Raw genomic sequence first — 23,627 nt, 5'->3', positions numbered from 1 at the left:
ACAATTTTCTGTCATTATTCTGTAGTTAGATTGATAGAACAGTTGAACATAGTCATTTCTCAGATGTCCATTTTGCAAATCTATGAGATTGTCCTCCCAGAGGAAAGAGGAGCTCATCATATCTACTACATTTTTATAATATATAAAAAAATAGACATAGCAGCTGGAATATAAAGTGCTAAGTTATCGGCTAATGCTAACGAGATTGGTTACTAAGCTCTATGAGTGCACAGACACCTGCTATTTAATGCTTAATGCTGCAGTTGAGGCATCCAGTTAAGTGATATGAATTTGCTGAGGTGATAAGTGATGGCCTAGTCATCATCAAAGGCTGAAAACAGCCTATGGTTTCCATTCCACTATCCTATAAACTTGACCACTTGCTTATCAGAGCAGTAATGACAATGAGGTTCCTCTATTTTAATACAAAACCTGTCTTTCCCCAAAATCTAGGTAAAAAGAGATGAAAATGACCTGTGCTTTATTTCATGGTGCCTGTAGGGCCCGACCTTCTTGCTCCAGTCAAAATATGTTGCAAATGTCTTATTTTTGATGCTCCAGCAGGGTTAGGCAGTTCATTTTCCCACAGGGCCACATGAGAAACTTACAAAGAGATACAACTAAGCAAAACTGAGTTCAGCTCAGCTTACAACAGTCCCTGTTGGTACCTTGCATTTCTCATGGCTGCTTAGCAATAAAAACCTGTTGTATTTTATCATCTGATGCTTTCAGTTTGAATTTGCAGGAGTAAGAAGTCTTTAGTTTACATTAGTAGTAACATACATTTTTGATGACCAGCAAGAATTACCACAGCAAGAGGTGATTATAAAAACTAAATGCAGTCAAAGATAATTTAGCAATTTAGCAACTGAACAGAAATACATTTTCTCTTGAATGGTGCCACAAACACTGCGAACTCTTTGTCTCTACACATATGAAGAAATAGCCAGTGCTCCTCCTACAGTGTCTGAAGGGAGAGTCAACTTGTCCATATCATAACCTTCAGAAACAACATTAAATATGAATCCTGTGCCAAGACTAAAACCTGTTCTTACTCAAGTAACAAGGAAATTCACCACAAAGAGCCTACAGCAGATATGAACCTGATATTAAAACGTCAGCCAGCCTTGAAATAGCCCTCATGACTTTTTTCTCTATTTGTATCTGAGCATATGTGTGTGCCTTTTGCATCATGTGTGCTCACAGGTGTGTCGGCACAGCAGGTCAGAAACAGACATCTGGATAAAGGGCATAAAAAGTGTCATTTGTGCCGAGCTGCCGCTGCATCATCTCTGATGATTTATGTGATCAGACAGGCACTCTGTCTCAACCCAACATTAAACCGGGAAGAATACTCACCTGAGCTTCACCACGCTGTGAAATGAATCAGTGGGTGTCTGCCTAATCCCTAAATTTAAGCCTTCACTCAATAAATAAAGCATTGAACAGGAGTGGAAAACCCAATCTTTGAAACTGAGAAAACATTCTCATAATCTTAAGTAAGGTGTGGACGGTGTATATCCTGGCCAGGCACATGGAGGAGAAAAGGGGAAAAATGGAAGACAGGCAGATTTTAAGTTCAATTTAAGTATAAACCGTGAATTTTTAGCTTCCTCTTGAGCTCTTAGCCTAAATGAACACGCTTGTCAAATCATGTTTTCCCCTGTGTTCTCATCCCAGCACATACCCAGAACACAGTCACAGCAAGCTGTAACAGGAAGTAATCTTACAATTAAATGGAGAAATCTGACTAACTGGAGCAGAAATTAAACAGAAATGTCAAATTAAGAAGAAACAGATCTCAGCCAGTGTAAGTGTTAGGCAGAAATTGAGCCCTGAAAGGCAGAAATGTCAACACCGAGGGAAGTAAATGTTAAATTTTTCACATGAATTTGAAAACCCTCCCCACAGAGGTGATGAAGTGCTAAAGGTTGTGGTACCTGCATTTAACCTGCTGTGTGTGTTCGTTGTTCTAAAACTCCACCTGCTAGAGTCAAAATGATTTGTTTATTCACTGATTTATCAAACTTACAGAAGAAACTAAAATGCTGAAGATAACATAGATACACTAACGTCACACTTTGTTACTTTGTGCTTGTACCGGGTTGGACATCCTTTTTTCTTTCAGAACTGCCTTAATGCTCCATGGCACAGATTCAACAAGGTGCTGGAAAAGTTTCTCAGAGATTTTGGTCCATGGTGTGATGAGAGAATCACACAGTTGCTGCAGATCTGTCGGCTGTACATCTATGATTGGAGTTTCCTGTTCCAACACATCCCAAAGATGGTGGAGTGTGGAGGTCGTTTGAGTACAGTGAATTCAATGTCATGTTCAAGAAACCAGTTTGAGATTATTTGAACCTTGACATGGTCCATTATCCTGCTGGAAGCATTCATCAGAAGATAGACACTGTTGTCAGGAATTATACTCAGATTGCGGTGTTAAAACAACGGTAAAAGGGGCCAAAATGTGTGAAGAAAACATCTCCATGTTACATCAACTTGAGTTGTACACACCAAATCCTGACCCTGCCATCTGATTGTTGCAGTAGAGACTGATACTCATAATATCAGGTGGCATTTTTCCAATTTTCTACTGTCCAATCCTAGCCTCAGTTTCTTGTTCTTAGCTGACAAGAGTGGCAACCAGTATGGTCTTCTGCTGCTCTAGCCCATCTGCTTCAAGGTTTCAGGGGTTTTGCATTTAGAAATGCTCTTCTGCATACATCGGTTGTATTAAGTGTCATTGGTAGTTACTGTAATGTTCTGTTCTGAAATACTGGGATCAGCCCATCTGTTAACAATAAACATACAATGTTTGGAGTCTCTTAGATCACTTTTTCCCCCCATTCTGATGCTCTGTTTGAACTTCAGCAAGTTGTCTGGAGAATGTCACCATGACATAATGGAGTTGCTGCCATGTGATTTGCTGATTACACTGGTGTAGCTAATGGAGTAGTCAGTGAGTGCATCTGTACCTGCTAAATATCAAGGCATTGTCCTTGTGACAAGGTTCACATGCTAATCTTAGCATTTAGCTCAAAATAGCACTGCAGACTCACAAAGGCTCCTCTTAAATTGGTAATTAGACTCTTCGTGACCACAGAACAATGTGCTGATGTTTAGCAAGTTGTTACATTCACTTAAAAGAACACAAAGAGTATACAGGAGGTTAATGTTTACTATGTTGCTTCCTGGTCCTAAACCTTTAGATTCTACCCTTTCCTACTTCCCTAATACTGGCTCCTGATCATCCTGCTTTTCATGTCATTGGCTAAAGTCTGAGACCTGAAGCCAATGGATGCTCTCCAGGGCCTATATAAGTTGACCAAAGCTATACACTTCAGGGTTGATGTTGTTGTTGTTGTTGGTGGCGGCGGCGGCGGTTGCTTTCTTGTTTTCTTAGGTTTCTTTATGGCGTCTAAGATCTGATAGAATTAGCCTTTGTTTCTCTCTATTACAGTGGCCAGGGGATGTTTTTAGGGGAGAGCTGTAATTTTCTGTGTTATTCACTGTTTTGTCCTGTTCTTGGTTGATGAGGGGTTGAGGTGTCGGTTTGTAAGCTTTCTGTTGACTAAGTTACTAAGTTGATGGCGTTTTATTTAAGTCAGGACTGTTTTATTCTGTTGTGTTGGCATTGGCTCTCGCTGAAATTAACATATTTGCTAAAATCCTGGTAATCCAATGCTAGAACTATTTCAGGATGTTACACACATACTAAAAAACAAAAACAAAAATAACATCAGCACTCACTGATGAAGTGCTCCTTAATGGGTGAACACATTTTGGCTATATGCAACAGTGGGATTTAAAAAATTAAACAGAAATGATAATATATAGAAAGCCCAACCAAGAGGATTAATTGCATGACAGAAAACATTTGCAGATAAACCACCCCAGAAAGTTGAGTGCATCTTTTATCACATTTATTATGATGCTAATGTTAGCATGTGGTACAAACTTCATTTTGAATAATCTGGATGCATTAGTACCATCATAATGGTACCCAAGTTGTCTATTAAAAGACAGTCCACACACACAAACAGTCCATGCACTGAATACAATTTCAACCCATCTGTCAGAACAACCTGGCAACCCACAACCCATTTCAAGGAGTGTGTGCAGATAATCCGTGCACAGACAGATCACTTAAATGCGGAATTAATTGCCTGCTGTCTTAGCTACTGTTTGACCATTTCAGCTCCTTTTCCTGCCAAGACACACACTGTTAAAAAAAAACATCCTAAAACAATGGTAATATTCCGGCAGCTGGCGCGCCAAAATGCGACCATGAAATAACAGAAAATAACTGTCCCATAAAAATACGGTTATTTCCAGTAATGAAAATACAATTAGTTGCGCTAATTTGACATGGGATCTCGCCTTTTTCAAGTGCCGCTAAACATTAAATCAGGAACATGTTAATGTGATTAAACAATGAAACCATCTATAAATAGGAATAAAAAACATCTTAAAAAACCGGTAATATTCCGGCAGCTGGGGCGCCAAAAATACGACCGTAAAATAACAGAAAATAACTGTCCCATAAAAATACGGTTATTTTCAGTAATGAAAATAGAGTTTGTTGCGCTAATTTGACATGGGATTCTGCCTTTTCCAAGTGCTTTTAGACATTAAATTAGGAACATTTTTACGCGATCAAACAATGAAATTACCTATAAACAAGGTCACTGAATGTGGAAATATGAATCATAATACGTAAATGTACAGAAATATACAGTTAACAGTTGGTTTAATAATAATTGATTGCATGCCCTGGACAGAGGCAAGGCTGCCATATCGCCATCGGCCCCTTTGGCCATCACTAGTAGGCGGTAGGTGAAGAGTCTTGACCACGGACACAACGACGGAGAGTGTCCGAGCCGGGCGTTAGGCTTGCCAATATTGCACTACCATCAAGAACCCACCTATTGTCAGAGAGCAATAGCAACTAAGTAGCGTGTATGTGTCCTTGAGAGAGTTTCTTGAGTACCACGACCCAACACAAAACGGATGAGTGTGTCCTGAAAAGACGCGGGGGGCGTTCACGAAACGGCTAATCTATTGTAATGATCACATACGTGCGAACCTCAGAGCCACACAATCTTGAGTCTCGACGAACGATCCGCTCATTTACTATACATGATTAACAATATCGTTCACTAAGTGTTTTCTGAACAGATTGGAATGTATTATATACTTTTCATAGCATTTACATTTAAAATTTCCATAAAACCAGTTTGCATATTCTTTTCAAATTTAAACGGAACAGATTATCTGTGAATATCAATGCACTATCATGAAATATAGAATGTATTACAGATTACACATATCTAAAAATCTGCTTACTGTAGAGTAGAGACAACAGATACAATCTAACTCATAGTTATATTACAATAGAGAACAATTATGTTGCAGTATTTATCTGACATGCTATTACAGAGATTTTAACCGTTCCATTTACCATATCTCAAAATAATGTGAAGTCCAAGTCTATTTACGTAACATTTAAAAGTGAATTTGATGTTGTGGCTTAAAGCACAGAACAGTCAAAACATTACTAGTAAAATGTTCTTATATCAGTAAAGGTAATCACCTCTTCATTAGGATTAGGAGATATCTATTTCCCTGTCAACGGGTTTCAGCTTGTAATTAGCCATACCCCCAGCCTCCATAAGGAACCTTGGTTGTTGTTCACAATTACTAATATTGGACCGAGTGCTTTCTAGGTCTTTACGTCTCATTGTCGTTACTCTTAGTACAATAGTCAACTTGTTGGGAGTTCCATAACGTCCGAACCAGATCTTATAATTTTCGCGACAAAGTCTAATTATTGGACTAATATAGCAAGCCGCTGTCACGTGCAATGTTTTAACACAGTGTCGGCACTCTCGCTAGAGATATGCTTGAGACGAAAGAAGCGCCACACAGAAGACACGTAGCGTTTGTTCTGATTTCACAAACCCCAAGGACCAGAAGGAAAAGAAAGCAAGGGATCACTTAAAACAGATAGAACGAGAGCACGTGCTGGTGAGATAACAAATGTGCCTCAAGGTTCAACAACGCAAGAACACTGAGAGCGAGAGAGGAGTGTTTCACTATCCATGTGGACAAAAATAGCGCAAAGTCTTCTCTCTAAGGCTAAAAAACTAAGACATATCTTGGCTACCCGTGACGCTCCGCAACAATCGGCAGTAAAAGCTCAGCCATGTACCATTGCCCAGAGAAACAGTTTCTAAACAGAGAGAAATAATCTCTTGCAATACCAACTACACGACAATAAAACAAAGCAAACAAATTCTAAAACACGAGCAGCACATGTCCAGGCAGCAATCGTTACTTGGAGGCAGAAACATTTCCTGGATGGTTCTGTATTTTTTATCAGCCGAAATCTACAAATATGAGCTAATGATTTGGTTATACTCTACAAACAGACCCTACAAGATTATTATTGTAAATCAACAAGTAATATGCAGTTGTGTGGGTTTTTAGTTTAACTATTTAAACAGGAGTTTTTTACGGGGTTTATGTTACAGTTTGACGTGTCAGATCACAGTCTACTTATGTAAATGTAATGATATTCTAGAAAAACAGTACACATCTGTAAAATACACAGTGAAATCATTTGACATTACTATTTTTTGGAACAGTGCAGTATAGAGAGAGACTTTAGAAAGCATTCTAGAATAAATCAGGGCAATTAGAGCAATGTATGCCACTCTTCGGGTGTGTAACTGGGAGTTTTTGACTTTGGTATTGCTGGAAATATATTCATCTACAATTAGCTGTTGCCCTATTCAACTCTGTGCTTTACTAACAGCTTATTAAGTTAAATATGTTTTTATTTTTGTTTAGTTTTACTCTGATGTCCATTGGAAAACATAAATACAACAGTCTCAAACAGTCAGAGTTTTACCACAGCCATAGAGGCTTTTCTGACTCAGCCACCAATTTGCAGTAATGAGGAGGTTAGTGTGCTTCTACCCGGAGAAGCAGTCTTGCCACATATTTGTGATAATTGTCTGGCTTTGTCATCCCACTAATTAGTGAAGTACAAATACCACAGCATTCAATGTGAGCGGAAACAGACCCGACTGGCTGTATTGGTCACACTATGGCTGTAATGCTTTGGGGGTTTTGTTATTGTTTTGGTTTTAATGTTGTGTTTGATTTTGTAGTTTTTTCCCTCATCTTTGCCCTTACGCCCTCTAAGTGCATCCTCTGTTTCCCTCTCTGTGTCTCTGTTCCTGTCTGCTGTTAGTAGCTCTGCTTTGGTTACTGCCTGCTAGAGCTGGGCGATATGACCAAAAATATTTATCATGATATACATTTGAAAATTTGTGATAACGATATAACTGACGATATAATTTCACACTAGACAAAATACTTGATATTTCTCTCATAACACTTGATATGAAAGAAATAAACACTGAATATGTGTTAATCTGTAGCTGAAAATAGTACCGAAGAAATACAGTTGTTGACAATATAAACAATGGCAGATTTGTTCTTTACAAAACTTGAGTGAAGAAAACCTCACAGGAGACCCGATGAATAACTGTAAGCTGGTAGAGGGTTGGCAAGAAACAAGAGAAGTTATGAGAGAAAAACAAAGAAAGCTGCAAAACAAAATAAAAACAAACTCGTCAAATTAAAGGAATGACATAAAACAAATTGCTGTCACTCCCTCCTTCTTTACAAGGATACCAACCATAATAATCACACACTTAGACACAAAACCAAAGCCACACTCAGCACACACAGCCCAACGACAAATCATCTGCATGTGGGGTTAAGCGAAACCTCAAGAAAACAATCATCTAAGGCTGTTAGTTTCAAAATGCTCCCTAGATGAGTCCTTTTTCATCAGGACACACACTGTGCTGTATTTGGGTGCTGTCATACATGCAAACTTAGAAGCATGCTTCGGCATCTACACGAGAGGGCAGTCTGCCCCACAGGTCTGTGTTTGTCACAGTAATGTAATGCAACCACGCAGGCAAAACCACAGAGATAAGTCCTCTTCTGCTGCATGGACATAAACACATCTCCAGCCCCATTTATCACACTGCTGAAGGAAATGTACAAGCGTGGAGCGGACCATAAATATTTGGTTATATGTATTTTTTCATGTTCTGTGCTTAAGTGCATACAATTTTAAAAAGAAATATAAGATTTATTTTGTGTTGGTTTGCATTAGAACTGAATAAAGTGTATTTTTAGTTTATACAATGTTTGGGACTTCAGAAGTAATTGGACAAGTCAAGTCAAACTTATATATTTTATCAAATTTATGTACAGAAATCAACGTCACATCGGCCCTCTCCATGCAGTGTCGTGGAGTCTCCTTCAGCCTGGTCTTGAAGTGGGCTGCTACACAATCAGATTAAGGGTCAGCTAGCCCAGGCAATCCACTCCTAAGAAGCTATTTGATTACTCTGGCTTTGGTTGTATATTTGCTGTTAATGGTAGCTATTTCTAATGCACAGAGTTGGAACAAACAGAAAGCTCACGTGTGCCTCTACATTCGTCATGTTGTTGCTTCCATCAGCAGCGAAACAGTTATCACTCACTGACAGTTATTTCACTGCCGTCCCAAAAAACTTCAAAAGAAAAATGTATCTAAAATTTATTTCTCCATTTTAAATTAAAACCCGAACAGCAAACATATTTAAACCATTTTCCTGTAAATTCTAATACTTTCAATATTCTGTATTTAATTGAAATCAGAGGAGCCATAATTTATCATATGACCTGCTTTCCACAACATGCAGTGGTTTCTAGACACACAAATGAGCTTCAGTCTCTGGGATACCTGTTTTCCTGTAGGGCTCACTGAAGGAGGATGATAGCAGGAGGAGTTACAGCCCGCGGTCCGCGGCTAAATAATTCAAGCGACATCTACACCTCAAGGCAAGAATGTACAAGTCAATACCACTGATTCAAAGGTTTCTATGCTGTGTCTGTTCCATCAGCACAGCCTATCAAAAGTCTGGCTCTCCTGACCAATTTTAACATTGAGCAAGAGCACGGAGTGTCAGTAAAAAAGACTGATACCCTGCTTAGTGAGAGAAAGGCAGGAGAGTAAATTATGTTTGCCTATTCATGCCTTGATCTGTCAGTGTCTGTGAGTTTCTTAGTGATTTACTGTGGCCTTCTCAACTAGCATGAGTCATCAGAAAGCTGCTTGTCACAACATGGTCAGACAAAGCTTGGAAACTAAATTGATGGATTATAATAAATCAGTGTGAGCAGTGTCAAAGAAAAATTAAAGATCAAATAGACAAGTATACTTGTAAAAAATGAAAAATAAATCCTAATATCATATACAGTAATGTAAAAAAAAAGGTTTTCACAGGTCTCTAAGAACTCTTTTGTATAACCAAGTTCATTTCATGATTCTGTACCCTGCAGAGCCACTTTTAGCAGCAACAACTTGAAGTAATTATTTTTTGTATGACTTGATCAGACACACTTTACAATATTGCTTCAGTTCACTGGAGTTTGTGGATATTCGTTTATGCACAGCTCTCTTAAAGTCTTGGGACTGCATTTAAGTCAGGTTAAGGTCTGGACTATGATTAGGCCATCACAAAATTTTGCTCCTTTTCTTTTTCACTTATTTTTTTGTAGAATTGTTGCTGTTCTTAAGATCTTTGTCCTGTATCATCACTCAGTTTCTACTAAGCTTTATCTGTCACATCCTTACATTTAACTCTAGAATACACAGAGGAGGTCATTGTCGACTCAATGTCTGCAAGATGCTCAGGTTCTGTGGCTGTGAAACAATCCCAAATCATCATCCCTCCACTACTGTGCTGTGTTTGGTTTTCACCAAACACGGTGCTTTGTATCATGGGCACACATCTCCACTTTGGTCTCATCTGTCGAAAGAAAATTGTTCCAAAACTTTGAAGGCCGAAGCCATGTTGCCATGTTAGGTTTTTAGAGAAGGCTTTCTCTTTTCTCTTCTTTCTGTGTTAACACACACGCCTGAGTGCTCCAGACCAGCAAACAACCACAACTTCTGCTTTTATAGGTGTGGTCACACTTGCTGATGATCAGGTGATTTACTCTCTTAATTCATATGGAAGAAGTAGGCGTGTACTTTTTCCCAGTTTTCCCAGTACTGCATAGAGTTCCATTAAGTATTTTTCACTAAACTGTATGTCTGTATTCATTCAATGTTTGTCATATATTGTTTTGAATTTTAGTGCATTTAAAGGAAAGCAGACTGTTTTTTTTTAACGTGAAATATAGTGTACCTTTGAGGATTTTATTTCATCCAACAATAATTAATGCTCCCCATCAATAATGAGCACAGTCTATTGTTCACTGGTGTTTAATGAAGCTGCCTGTGAGGACCTGTGCGGTGTCTTTTTGAAGACAGTCTTTTTGGCTCAGAGGAACTGTCCTCATGCTCAGTTATACACCAGGGTTTCATTATATTGTGGTTAGAGCCAGTTTGCATTGCTCTGTAATAGGAGTCGTAAACACCACTGTATGAAATCTACAGTTTAACATGACAAAATAGCAGGTATCCCTTTTTGAACAAGAGTGTATAAATACATACTCCACTTATATCCTGTTAAGGATTTCTGTTTTCTCACACCTTTCCTTGGTAGTCCAACATAAACACCTTAGCCAGTGATTTCAGATGATGCTATTTATTCATCTTTCCACCATATGACACAATAACTTCCGAAAGTTTGCATAGAGACTGGAAATGAATTCTTGATGTACAGCCTGCAAAGTTCACCGATCCCTGTGTTTCATTTTCATGCACCTACATTGTCTGTTTGCACCAGCTGTCTCTCACTACACTTGAGCAGACACTTATAATGCCCTTCTACCCCAGCAGCCAGAATCTTGATTTCCACAATCTCAAGTGTAGATCCAGTAGAGGCAAAGGCGAATACTGGCTCAGATTGCCACAACAAAAGAAGGGACAGCAGTCATGTTGTAAAAATTAAAGCATTCTTGATCATATGAAACTACAGTAGATCAGCTTTCATTTATTAAAATCACAGCTTTGTTCTTTTCAAAGTGTTTGCATAACTTGACAACTTACATTTTTCTCTGTCTTCTCTACTGGTAGGCAAATATGTCAGCAATATAACATTTCCACAATTAACACAAAGTACCTTGCATGATCACTTGTGCACAACTCTTTTGTTTTCTTGCATCTTTTGGATGCACCTACACACTGAATCAATTATCAAAACTACTGAGTGAGAGGTGGAAAAATGCCTCTGAAGGATAAACAACAGCTAAAATAGGAGAGAAAAGAGTGGAGAAATAGAGTGCCAAGGAACACTTTCTATCATAATGTTTATATATGTATGTGTAATAGGATATAATAGGCAGCAGATACAGTCATTATACTACGATTATTGACTGTATACTTGCCAAGTAAATCTCATTGTATGATACAGGACTTTAGGCCATGTATACATCTTTCAGGGTAGATATTTGTTGAAATGGTCCTGTCTATTTCATGACCGTTTAGCAGCCAGACGTGAAGTGTGTGGCTTTTGATGTGAAGTTTCTCTCTTCTGTGCCTAGGAGCCTAGGAGCAGAGTAAAAACTTTAAGAACTGAAAAATCTACTACTATCTGACTTTTTAGCAGAATTATGCAGAGCGTGATGCTAGAGCTATTACATGTTATCTTTATTTTAAATTTACTCGTTGTATCCCCATCTGCAATACTGCTGGCACTCATTTCTTTGCCTTTTGCTCTCATCTGTCTTTGTCATCTTTTCCTCTCCTTATTGCTGTCTCTCTGCCATTACTATGCATTGATTTGAAAGGCTTAATTTCCACAGGCTGCCGCAGACTCATGGACTCCACCAATCAATAGCAAAAGTGGAATCATATTAAATGATCGTAGAAAAATGAGCTCAACCGTTACATTTAGACCAGTAAGAAGTCCTCGATAATTTGGCCTGCTGTTGCTGTAGTTCACAAAATATGCATCTAAACCATCTATGTCATTTGAGATAGTAACATTTTATAATGGACTGCATTGCTAAACTTTACAGACAAATGTGACAAATGGTGTGCTGAGCTGAATATGAGGTTCCCACAGAGTAATTTCTACAGTTAAAAACATCATAGCAATATCTGCATCTGTTCCAGAAATTCACAATTTCAGTAACACATCCACTTAAAACAGAACCATTAGTAATTGCTACTGTGTATCGCTTCTCTTTTTACTAAATTGAAGCCATTTGACTATTATGTAACCATGCAGACATTTCTTTTATCCCTAACTCTTATCAACTCAATCCATTAGAAACTTACTTCAGGTGCATTTGGCCGATGTTCATGAGTTGAAGCTTACATTTACTTTTACAGAGACAATTCCCCAAATTTGGAGATGCTGTGTAAAATGTAAATAAGAACAGAATGCAATGATTTGCAGATCTCATAAATTCATATTTTATCTGTGATATAGAAACCATATCAAATGTTTAAACTAACAAAATGTGCCAAATGTGTCGCATCCATTCAATTTTTAACAGCAGTAAATGTCTGGGAACTGAGGAAACCAGCTGCTGGACCTTTGGGAGAGGAATGTTGTCCCATTTCTGCCCGACGTAGGATTTTAGCTGCTCAGCAATTTTGGGACATTGTATTCTTCAAATGTTTTCAATTGGTGAGGCCACCTGGAGTCTTCTGCGAAGCCCTGCTGTTGTGATAGATGTAGTAAACAGTTTAGCATTTTCGTGCTATAATATAAAAGGTCTTCCCTGAAAAAGGCATGATGGTGCCTTTCCAGATGTGCAAGCTGCTAATTCTATAGGCTCTGATGCATGCTGGAACAGATGTAGGCTTTTGAACTGAGTACTGATAACAAGCAGCATGGTCTCTCTGTTCTTTAGACTGGAGCAGGCAGCATATATGTTTCCAAACATAATTTCACATTTCATTTTGTATGACCAAAGAATAGTTTCCTTTTGCCTCAATCTCCACATTTATGGATGACACAGTGAACTGTGTTCACAAATTTCTGCAAGTGTTCATGAACCCATGCTATGATTTCCATGATGGAACCATGAAGGTTTTTAACGCAGTGCTGCCTGAGATCATAAGCGTCTAATGATGACGATAATGTTGATGGCTTTCGTTGTTAGTTTTGCTTTATTTCTAGTCACATTTGGATTCTTGCATTTATGGTGCTTTGAGCTTTTTATGTAGCAGTAAAAAGCTTCAGTATCTGAATCTCACCTTAGTTTGAGCCACATTTTGCAATCTAGTTTCTGAGCTGTAAACTCATTTCTTGGGTTTCAATTATATGCTGCCTCATTTTTCTTCCCCCGTGTCTTTTTAAGTCTCCATCTCGCTGTTCGATATTCCCCTGTTGTATTTTGGTAGCTGTTTTCTTCTGTGGCTTGTTCCTGGGTTTACATCCTTTGTCTTGTCATTCTTGATCAGTTTTAGCTGTGTCTGGTTACCTTATGTTTCCAATTTTCAGATTGGTTCTTGTGTCTTCAGACCCTCACTTTGCTTCTGTTCTTTGTCATGTTGTACTGTTTAATCTGTGTGCCTTATACAGTTTTTGTTTCTCCTGGAATTTAATCAGCCTAAATAAACAGCTGTATGTTATTGGAATGCTGTTTTCTTTCGTCCTTGCATCTGGGTCCGAACATCTTCATTCTCCAAACGTGACAGCCCATCTTTACTACTGAGAAACTGCCATTCTAAGAAGTTCTTTGTAACGCTTGCATGTGTTTACAGACCCCAGCATGACACACATACAGCCTGCGTTTGCCTTGCCACAACTCTTTTTATATCCAATCATGTCACTGACCTGCTACCAATTAACCTAATTAGTTCCTAAATGTTCCTCCAACTGTTTCTTTTCAGTGCCACTTACCTTTCCAGCCTTTTGCTTCCCCCATGAGGCATGTTGCTGCCATAAAATTGAAAATGAGCTCATGTTTTTGGTCATGTAATTTGGTCTTCTATTTTTGTCTGTTAGGCTCATTTTGATAATGTCTACCACAGTCTTAATGCATATATATCTATCTATATAGATAAATATAGATAGATATATATTTAGAGAGAAAGAGAGAGAGAGAGAGAGAGAGAGAGAGAGAGATCAATATTAACAACAAATGTTGTTTACACAGTTTGATGGTGGGGTTCAATGTAAAATTTCATTTACATTGAATTGTTGCTTTAACACAAGCTAATAGACTTTTGGGGAATTGCTCTATACATATTTCCTCATAATGTTGATCTCTGCTGCAGTGCACTTTAATGCCGTGTAGTCCGTCACTGCTGATGGATTGAACACACTTTTCGGTTTTCTCTAGAATAACAAAGCAGCAGTGGGTGTGTGTCTCTGGGCAACACTATTAAACTCTGCTCAACTATATGTGTTTATTTTTTAGGACATTAGTGGATGCTATGTAATAAATACATGAAAACTTAGGAATAACCTGTCAGAGATGATTTGTTTTTGGCAGCCTTGTGATGTATGGCATCCCATAGCCTAACAGAACTAGTCACATTATCTGCCCCCTGAGAGTGCTCATTATGCTGAAGGAAACAGAGGCTTGAATGGATGTAACAGAGAGAAAGCTTTCAGTATAACAGTCTTTGCCTGAGGGTGCATACAGTGGCTTGCAAAAGTATTCGGCCCCCTTGAACTTTCCCACATTTTGTCACATTACAGCCACAAACATGAATCAATTTTATTGGAATTCCACGTGAAAGACCAACACAAAGTGGTGTACACCTGAGAAGTGGAACGAAAATCATGCATGATTCCAAACATTTTTACAAATAAATAACTGAAAAGTGGGGTGCCGCTGAGCTCCTGCGCCTTCGCGGGCAGCTATCGCTCCTGTTGCCGGCGGAGCACCGCTACCACCCGGGCATCACTTTCCAGCCTCGCCGGAGATACATCCATCGCGGGTCCCTCAGGATTTTCAATAACTCCAATGGAACTAAATTATTCTGGTCTGTTGCTCGCCGCCCTCGCAGGAACCCTGATCGGGCTGTCAACCATCGATCTCTAGCCCACCTGCCCAGGGCACCCACCGCGATTAGCAAAAAAGAAAATACTCCACTCAACTTCGGTCTTCTAAACATTCGTTCATTGACAAGTAAGGGACCTCTCATCCAAGACCTCCTATCTGACTGTAAGTTTGACTATTTCTGCTTAACTGAAACCTGGCAACAACCTGATGACCTTTCTCAGCTAAATGAATCTACTCCTCTGGGATTTGTTTACTTTTCTAAACCCCGCTGCTCAGGTCGTGGGGGTGGTCTCGCGATCTTTTTTCGCCAGCACTTGAAAGTCCTGCCAGTTAATGTTGATACCTTTAGTTCTCTAGAGGTCCTTGCATGTGAGCTGACTGGACCCATTCCCACCATCATAGCTACTGTATAGCCCCAAACCTAACCCTGTCTTCCTCAGTGACTTTGCTAATCTACTAACCCATCTTTCATCTCTCTCCCCAAATGTGATCTTGGTGGGAGATTTCAACATTCACATGGACAACAATGACCTTCTGCTCAGCAGAGACTTTCCCTCCTGTCTCGAAGGCTCTGAATTTAAACAATTTATCGACTTTCCCACTCACTCTAAAGGACACACCCTGGACTTGGTCTGCTGTTCTGGTCTTACTCCCTCAAATCTTTCTGCTACTGAAATCCCCATAACTGACCACTTCCTCCTTTCATTTAACCTCACTCTCTGCTGCTCTTCTACCAAGCCAACCATCTCGTTCCGCAACATCAAGAACATTGATATGGACATTCTCACTACCAGTTTGGACAATGTTCAGATTCCGGACTTCTATTCTACTCCTGATGATTTGTTGTTAAATTATAATAATTGTCTACGCACTGTCCTTGATCCTCTGGCTCCTGTAAAAGCCCACTCTGTTTCCTTCACTCGCTCTGTTCCCTGGTTTACCCCTGACCTCCGAGCTCTGAAGGCCAAAGCTCGGCAGCTAGAGCGTAAATATAAGAAATCTGGTTTAACTGTTGATTCAGAAATCTATAAATACCATGTACTTCAGTATAAAGACTCCATCAGAAAGGCAAAACAAAGCTTCTACTCTGGTATTATCGGTTCTTATGAGGGTAATGCAAGGACTCTGTTTTCAGTTCTCAACAAACTAATTCAACCCCCCAACGCTTTACCACCGCACTTCTATTCCTCTGAAACCTGCAACTCCTTGATGCTGTTCTGGACTACGAAAATCAATAACATCCACCAGCAACTGAGATCAAATGTTGTGTCTGCGCCCTCTCCAGAACCCTTTCTCCTTTTTGAGCCGTTTTCCACTTTTCATCTTCCTGATTTATCCGATATTTCCGAGTTCATATGTAAATCAAAGCCTGCCACATGTCATCTTGACCCCATGCCCACGGAGCTTGTGAAATCCTGCCTCTCTTCTTTACTCCCACTCATCTCTGCTATCATTCACTTTTCTCTCACCACCGGTATCGTTCCCTCCTTATTCAAGACTGCTCTAGTCACTTCTATACTGAAAAAACCTTCTTTAGATCCTAACAACTTTAACAACCTCCGTCCGATTTCCAATCTACCCTTCATTTCTAAGATACTCGAAAAAGTGGTTGCAGCTCAACTTCAGTTACACCTGGTTAATAATAACATCTACGAGAGATTTCAATCTGGTTTTCGCTCATGTCACAGTACAGAAACTGCTTTACTTAAAGTCACTAACGATCTTCTAATCAGAGCTGACTCTGGTCTTCTCACCATTCTCTTCCTTTTAGATCTGAGTTCAGCCTTCGACATCATCTCTCACTCTGTACTTCTAAGCAGACTTTCTTCTCTTGGCATCTCTGACACACCCCTCGCCTGGTTTCAATCATATCTCCTCGACCGTTCCCAGTTTATTCAACTAAGATCATTCCGCTCTCGTCTATTCCCTGTCACCTCTGGTGTACCCCAAGGCTCAGTTTTAGGCCCTCTTCTCTTCATAATATACATCCTCCCTCTAGGTACCATTTTCCACAAATTTGATCTTCAGTTTCACTGTTTTGCTGATGACACCTAGTTATATCTCTCTTGCAAACCTGATTCCTCCCTCCCACCTTCCTCCCTGTCAGAATGTCTATCCGAGTTAAAATCCTGGTTTACCTCTAATTTTCTAAAGCTCAATGAGGATAAAACTGAGATCCTCCTTATTGGCACCAAATCCAACCTTTTGAAGGCAAACCATTTCTCACTCACCATCGATAACTCCACAGTTTTCCCTTCTCCTCAGGTTAAGAGCCTTGGTGTCATCCTAGACAGTTCACTTTCCTATAAATCTCACATCAATAATCTCACCCGTTCTGCCTACTTCCATCTACGTAACATTAACAGATTGCTTCCTTCTCTTTCCACCCAGTCTACGTCCATTCTTGTACCATAGTCTTGTTACCTCCCGTATTGACTACTGCAATTCTCTTTTGCATGGTCTCCCCCAAAAATCCCTCCATAAGCTTCAACTGGTTCAGAACTCTGCTGCTCGCATTATCACCAGAACCCCCTCCTACCAGCACATCACCCCTGTTCTTCAGGAACTTCACTGGCTCCCTGTGAAATTCCAGATAATTTTCAAACTTCTTCTGCTCACCTTCAAGGCCATTCATAACCTCGCTCCTCCTTACCTTTCTGACCTGTTAACCACCACCTGTTCTGCCCGTTCACTTCGTTCTTCTTCTTCTATCCAGCTTACTGTACCTTCCTTCCGCCTCACCACCATGGGAAGCAGAGCTTTCAGCTGCTCTGCTCCCAGGCTGTGGAACTCTCTGCCCCCAGAAATAAGAAACATTGGTTCTCTCCCCCAGTTTAAATCCCAACTCAAAACTCATCTGTTCAAATCTGCATATTCACTGTGAATCCACTTGTCTTGCTAGGTTTACAGTTGTTCCATACTTCTTGAATAATTACACACACCCCACTTTTCAGTAATTTATTTGTAAAAAATGTTTGGAATCATGCAGTCAGCTCACATGCAAGGACCTCTAGAGAACTAAAGGTATCAACATTAACTGGCAGGACTTTCAAGTGCTGGCGAAAAAAGATCGCGAGACCACCCCCACGACCTGAGCAGCGGGGTTTAGAAAAGTAAACAAACCCCAGAGGAGTAGATTCATTTAGCTGAGAAAAGTCATCAGGTTGTTGCCAGGTTTCAGTTAAGCAGAAAAAGTCAAACTTACAGTCAGATAGGAGGTCTTGGATGAGAGGTCCCTTACTTGTCAATGAACGAATGTTTAGAAGACCGAAGTTGAGTGGAGTATTTTCTTTTTTGCTAATCGCGGTGGGTGCCCTGGGCAGGTGGGCTAGAGATCGATGGTTGACAGCCCGATCAGGGTTCCTGCGAGGGCGGCGAGCAACAGACCAGAATAATTTAGTTCCATTGGAGTTATTGAAAATCCTGAGGGACCCGCAATGGATGTATCTCCGGCGAGGCTGGAAAGTGATGCCCGGGTGGTAGCGGAGCTCCGCCGGCAACAGGAGCGATAGCTGCCCGCGAAGGCGCAGGAGCTCAGCGGCACCCCACTTTTCAGTTATTTATTTGTAAAAATGTTTGGAATCATGCATGATTTTCGTTCCACTTCTCACGTGTACACCACTTTGTGTTGGTCTTTCACGTGGAATTCCAATAAAATTGATTCATGTTTGTGGCTGTAATGTGACAAAATGTGGAAAAGTTCAATTCGAATACTTTTGCAAGCCACTGTAAGTCTGTGCTGGCAAAGCATTGTTTCTACATTCATACCTTCTATCTTATTGTATACTATTCTGGGTTTGCTGGAAACTGGGTCGTGTGTAAAGGGTAACTTCCTCCTACTGACCTACAGTGGTTTACTTTGACTTGCAAGTGAAACTGCTTTTTTTCCACTAGGTGAGGCAAAAACTTTACTTCTTTTCAACGTGGTTTTAAGCTACTCTAAGCTGTGTAACATGCATGATTGTTGCATTATTTGAGAACCAAGTAGTTTTAGCTTCAGGTAATGCAAACCATTGAACTGTATGTTCCAGCTAAGCATTTGCACTGTGCAATATTTAAAGCTATGTTATAGATATATTTACTAGCCTGCAAAACTAATTTTCAGCCATAGCAAGCAGCAAAGATGTAGTACAGATGTAGTTATAACATAGTTTACCCATTGAATTACACTGTGGAGGATTTAGCTGCTAAATAATTAGACATTTCCTTTAAGTAGTGGCAAAAAGCACAAGTGAATACAGGATATATCGAGTTGCACGAACACATAACTAGATGCAGGCTAAGGTCGCTGCTTGTGTGCTGGATATGTAAAAAGTCGCCTGTTTGCATTTACTTTTGCTACTGAAGTGTGACAGTGTCAGTGGTCAATTTTTACTGAGAATAAATCGCAGTAATACAGCTTTGTGGACATCTGATACAACAACATTTTGTCGTCACACACACATTGAATGTACAGGTCATCTTTGTTCCTATCCAGTAAAAGTTCACTCCCAGAAATTCACTTACAGCTCAGTTGAGGATATTTATGTGCATGTCCTGCATTTTGCTATGTGACAGCAGCATTATTCTTTTTAATGGAATTAAACAAAGAGGCTCCATCAGCTGTCTTTCAGTAGAGCTCTATAATTGTCCATTAGTGTGTTGCCCTGGTATTGCATATCTCTGTGTATTGTTTGCTTCATGCACCAGATACTGAACACATACTGAACCCTCATTTGCTCCTAAACCCATTCAGCAGCAGAGGCACCAGCTATGTTTGACTCTCAATACTCTGTTTGGAGGCACTGTGGTGTAACTTGTTGAGTCAATGCTGTGGGAGGTGATGACATTTTTCATTCATAAGTATGATGCGTGGCATGGGGTGGTCATTTTTCACGATGCAGTAGAGGCTTCAGTGGTGAATTCATGGGTGTCACCAGTGCAGTGTGTTTAATCAGCTGCCTGTGCTGAGACACACACACACACACTAAAACGATCACTTTCTAGTAGGGCTAATAAAGATATATTGCTGCAGTTATAAGGTCACCAATTTTGTTGGTGTGGTTATTGATTGTCAGAAGTTAAGGCATCATATCCTCAAAGTGTTTCTCTCACAGATGGTCTAATCCTAATGAACCACACTAACGAGCCAGATGCCTGCCTGCCGCATTACACGAGGTCCCTGTGAGGTTATGTGGAAAAAAACCCTGCAAATATTTTTAATTGACAGCACAGAGAGGAACCATGTGTGCGTGTGCAATCTGATGTCATGATAAATTGTGGTACATGAGCTGGCATAATATTTGCCGAGGATGGCTGTTTGAATGAATAATTGAAGGAGGTTCAATTAGGAGTGAGATTAGAGAGGGAGTCGCTTTACCCGGGATCCAAATGTGTTTGGAGAACTCACTTCTCCATCTTTTTAGACGCATCTCGTCTCCTGGAGTTTCCTGAAAAGACATCTCACAAAGTATTTCATAATAAATTTGGTGAAGACTCATAAAGAAAAGCTATCAGATGCGACTTCCAAAACATGTCTGCTGTTTTTGATTCATGTTCTTGGTTATTGCTTTTTTCTTTTTAAGAGTCAGTGTACGGTTTGATGATGGATGTGCAGTAAACACTCTGCGATCCATTTGTGATGCCTGTGTATAATAAAAATATCCTGCTTGTATTTTGGCTGACGGTCTGTGTGCCTCTATTGCTCTTCTCATTCTCTGTGCCTGTCTGTCTTTTCCTGCCTGCTCTCCATCTGTCTGCCTGTTTGTGTTTACTTGCAATCTATTTCTACGTCACTCTTGAGCGATTGGCGGCCGAGATATTAGTACGTAAACATCGAACAACACACTTATTGGAAGCATTTATCATTCAAACTGCAAAATGTTTTACAGCTTGGATCAAAACTTAACGTCACCACCATGTGTGATGAGACCAACTGCAGTTTCAGCACGGCCTTCTTATCTACTGTATCTTTTGTAATATGTTCACAAAGGCTCATTAAAATATGCTTCATCATGCAAATATGAGAAAGTTTGGCCATTAGAAGTGCACAAACAAAGGCCTCCATTTTCTGTCTCCCATTTGTGCCACAGCAGCTATATTGTCCAGTAGAGGGCAGCATAGACAACTGAGAGGTTTGGTGTGTGCAATAGCAAACTAAAACACTTCTCTTCTTTTGCAGGGGCAAAGTGTTTCGAGGAAAGAAGGTCCTTGGGGAATATGACATCAAAGTGGAGCAGGTATCATGCTGGATTTAATAAATATGTGATGCTACAGAAAAGAGATGTCAGTCATCAAAGTGAACTGATATTCTATTGAGTATCATTAATAATAACAACAGAAGATGCTTTTCGCAGCTGTAATGATCTGAGAGGAATTTAAGTTTTCTCTTTAGTTTAGCTTAAATCTCTTGGAAAACTAGAAATATTACTGTAAACATCAATAGTATTTTAAGACACTAGGTCATATTATGCTGATAAACATTTTAGAATGCTAACAGGCTAAACACAAGATTGTGTGAATGTGGTAAATATTACCTGCTTCACAACATAGTGATAGCATCGTCAAACAACATATGAGGTTGATGGTGTTAAAATTTACCCCCAGGATTCTCATAGTGTCACCTCATAGCAAACTAAACCTTAATATTAACACATACAGCTGCTGTCAAGACATGACGTCTCTTTAATGTTGAAATCTAATGTTGCTGATGGCCTTGTAAACGAAGCTGTTTGATTTGGCCACATTTTCTTACGTAACCTTCACGTACACTAATACTTTTTTGAGGTGTTTTGGTGCAGAAAAATGGAAAAATAATCAACTTTTTTGTATACGTCTGGCTTTACATTGATTTACTTTGTTTTTTAAACATCATAAAATTTTATTGTCCTCATCTGTCTTCTCCTTTGTCCAGTAAAGTGAGTGTCCACGCATGAACAGTTGGCTAGACTTGTAAAACAAAAAAAAGTACAGTAAAATTATACAGGACCTGTGTATTAGGCTGTACAGTTATTTTTGCTCACGTTGTTTCAGATGTAGGATTTGACTGTCGCAGTGGTTTCATATTGGTTCAGCCAACTAACCAGAAAATCCTTTTGCAGTGCTCGGTTACTGCATTTGAGATGACTATTCTCTGGGGTTTCACACCAAACAGTTTCACACCTAATAGATGTTGACAGTTAAATTACAACCTCAAGCCTCACCACAGATGTGAAATAGACACCAGTGGAGACAGAAGTCGGCAGCTATGAGTCACAGACAGATCTTCGCTGTTTTTTCGACCACACCAAAGAGCAGCCATGTACATTGTTTTGCTGCACAAGCACACGGTTTATTTACGCTGCATAACACAACGTGACTGCGTAAGTAAATAACAGCAGGAAAAGTCTGTGAGGTTGAAAAGTGTCGTTTAATTGTTTGTTTTGATTGCCCCATGACTCATTCATTCAAATGATTAATAATGAATAATGTGCATGCTGTAAAAGTAGCTTTATGAGAGAGAGAAATAGCACATTGGACAGAATTTCCTGCACAAAAACCTTCAACAATGAAACAATGTCATTTATTAAAAGCACAAATAACCAATCATAAGCATCAGATTGTATCAACATTGCATAACTGATTAAATTATCTTCTTTTCTCCTTCGCCACGTAGGCTGAGTTCTCAGAGATCAACCTCGTCTCACATTCAAACGGGACCTGTAATGTGGACATGCAGGTCATCAGGGGCGGGACCAAAGTTGTCAGGTCAGCATCACACGTACACAGACATTGTCACACACATAGAGTAATTGTTAAAACATCATTATCCTAATGAGTAAAATTGAACAGGAATAATCCCAAACTGGAAAGAGAAACAACACAAATTCACAAACAGTGTAAATGACGACAGTGCATACGAAAAAACCCCAACTTGACTTCTACCCACTCTGTAACTTACCAGCAAGACACCTGTCAGCAGTGCTTTAGCTTTCGGTGTCATTCATCTTTTCCTGATGTTACTGAAAGTGAAACAAAACATAAAGACAGACAGGAGCAGGCCATTGTGCGGTATGGTGTTCATCAGAAACAACACAAATTCATAAACAGTGTAAATGACATTTGTGAGATCTTTGTGAGATAATTTCACTTTGGTTCTCTCAGAAAATAGTAAACGCACATGAAGTATACCAGTAAGCAACAAGAGCTTTTGATGGCAAACACAATGCAGCTGTAACCATTAACTAACTTTTCCTACAGTAATGCCATGAAACCAAACCTACACCATCTTCACAAAATCACCAAACTTTGTAGTTTTACTGCTGTTGCAAGGGCACACAAAGGAGCACCAGGCACAACGCTCCACGTGACACAAATGATTCTCCTCTTAAATTACAGCCACTTAATACAAATAAGTTCTTGGAAAATTACCACCACTTTGAATCCTTGTGAAAGGGCAAACTTACAGTTTTAGCCCTGATTTACCACATTTATGCATCAGTTAGCGTCGTTTCTGTAAGACAGAAAAGCTTCAGAGTGCATTTGGAAAGAATGAACATTGTTTACTGAAAGCTCTGATCAGTGGAAAAAGAGCAGAGGCGTTTGACCACAACCATCACCCGCAGGGCGGTACAGTAGATTTGCCTATACTGTAGACATGCTCACACACCACAAACCAC

The 23,627-nt window shown here is 39.7% G+C and overlaps 1 protein-coding gene across 1 annotated transcript in view; it reads left to right on the top strand.

The window, feature by feature from the left end:
- syn2b (synapsin IIb) overlaps positions 1-23,627 on the top strand; it is an 88,021-nt gene that overhangs the window by 35,612 nt on the left and 28,782 nt on the right. The window contains exons 2-3 of the mRNA XM_005932304.3: positions 21,152-21,209; positions 22,625-22,716. Of these exons, the coding sequence (XP_005932366.1) occupies positions 21,152-21,209; positions 22,625-22,716 (150 nt within the window). The remainder of the gene's footprint in view (positions 1-21,151; positions 21,210-22,624; positions 22,717-23,627) is intronic.

The sequence above is a fragment of the Haplochromis burtoni genome, unplaced genomic scaffold (assembly GCF_018398535.1).
Source record: "Haplochromis burtoni strain Fernald_Lab_line unplaced genomic scaffold, NCSU_Asbu1 Contig_156, whole genome shotgun sequence".
Classification (NCBI taxonomy): Eukaryota; Metazoa; Chordata; class Actinopteri; order Cichliformes; family Cichlidae; genus Haplochromis; species Haplochromis burtoni.
The sequence above is the reverse complement of the archived record's forward strand: the minus strand, read 5'-3'. Positions and strand labels throughout refer to the sequence as shown.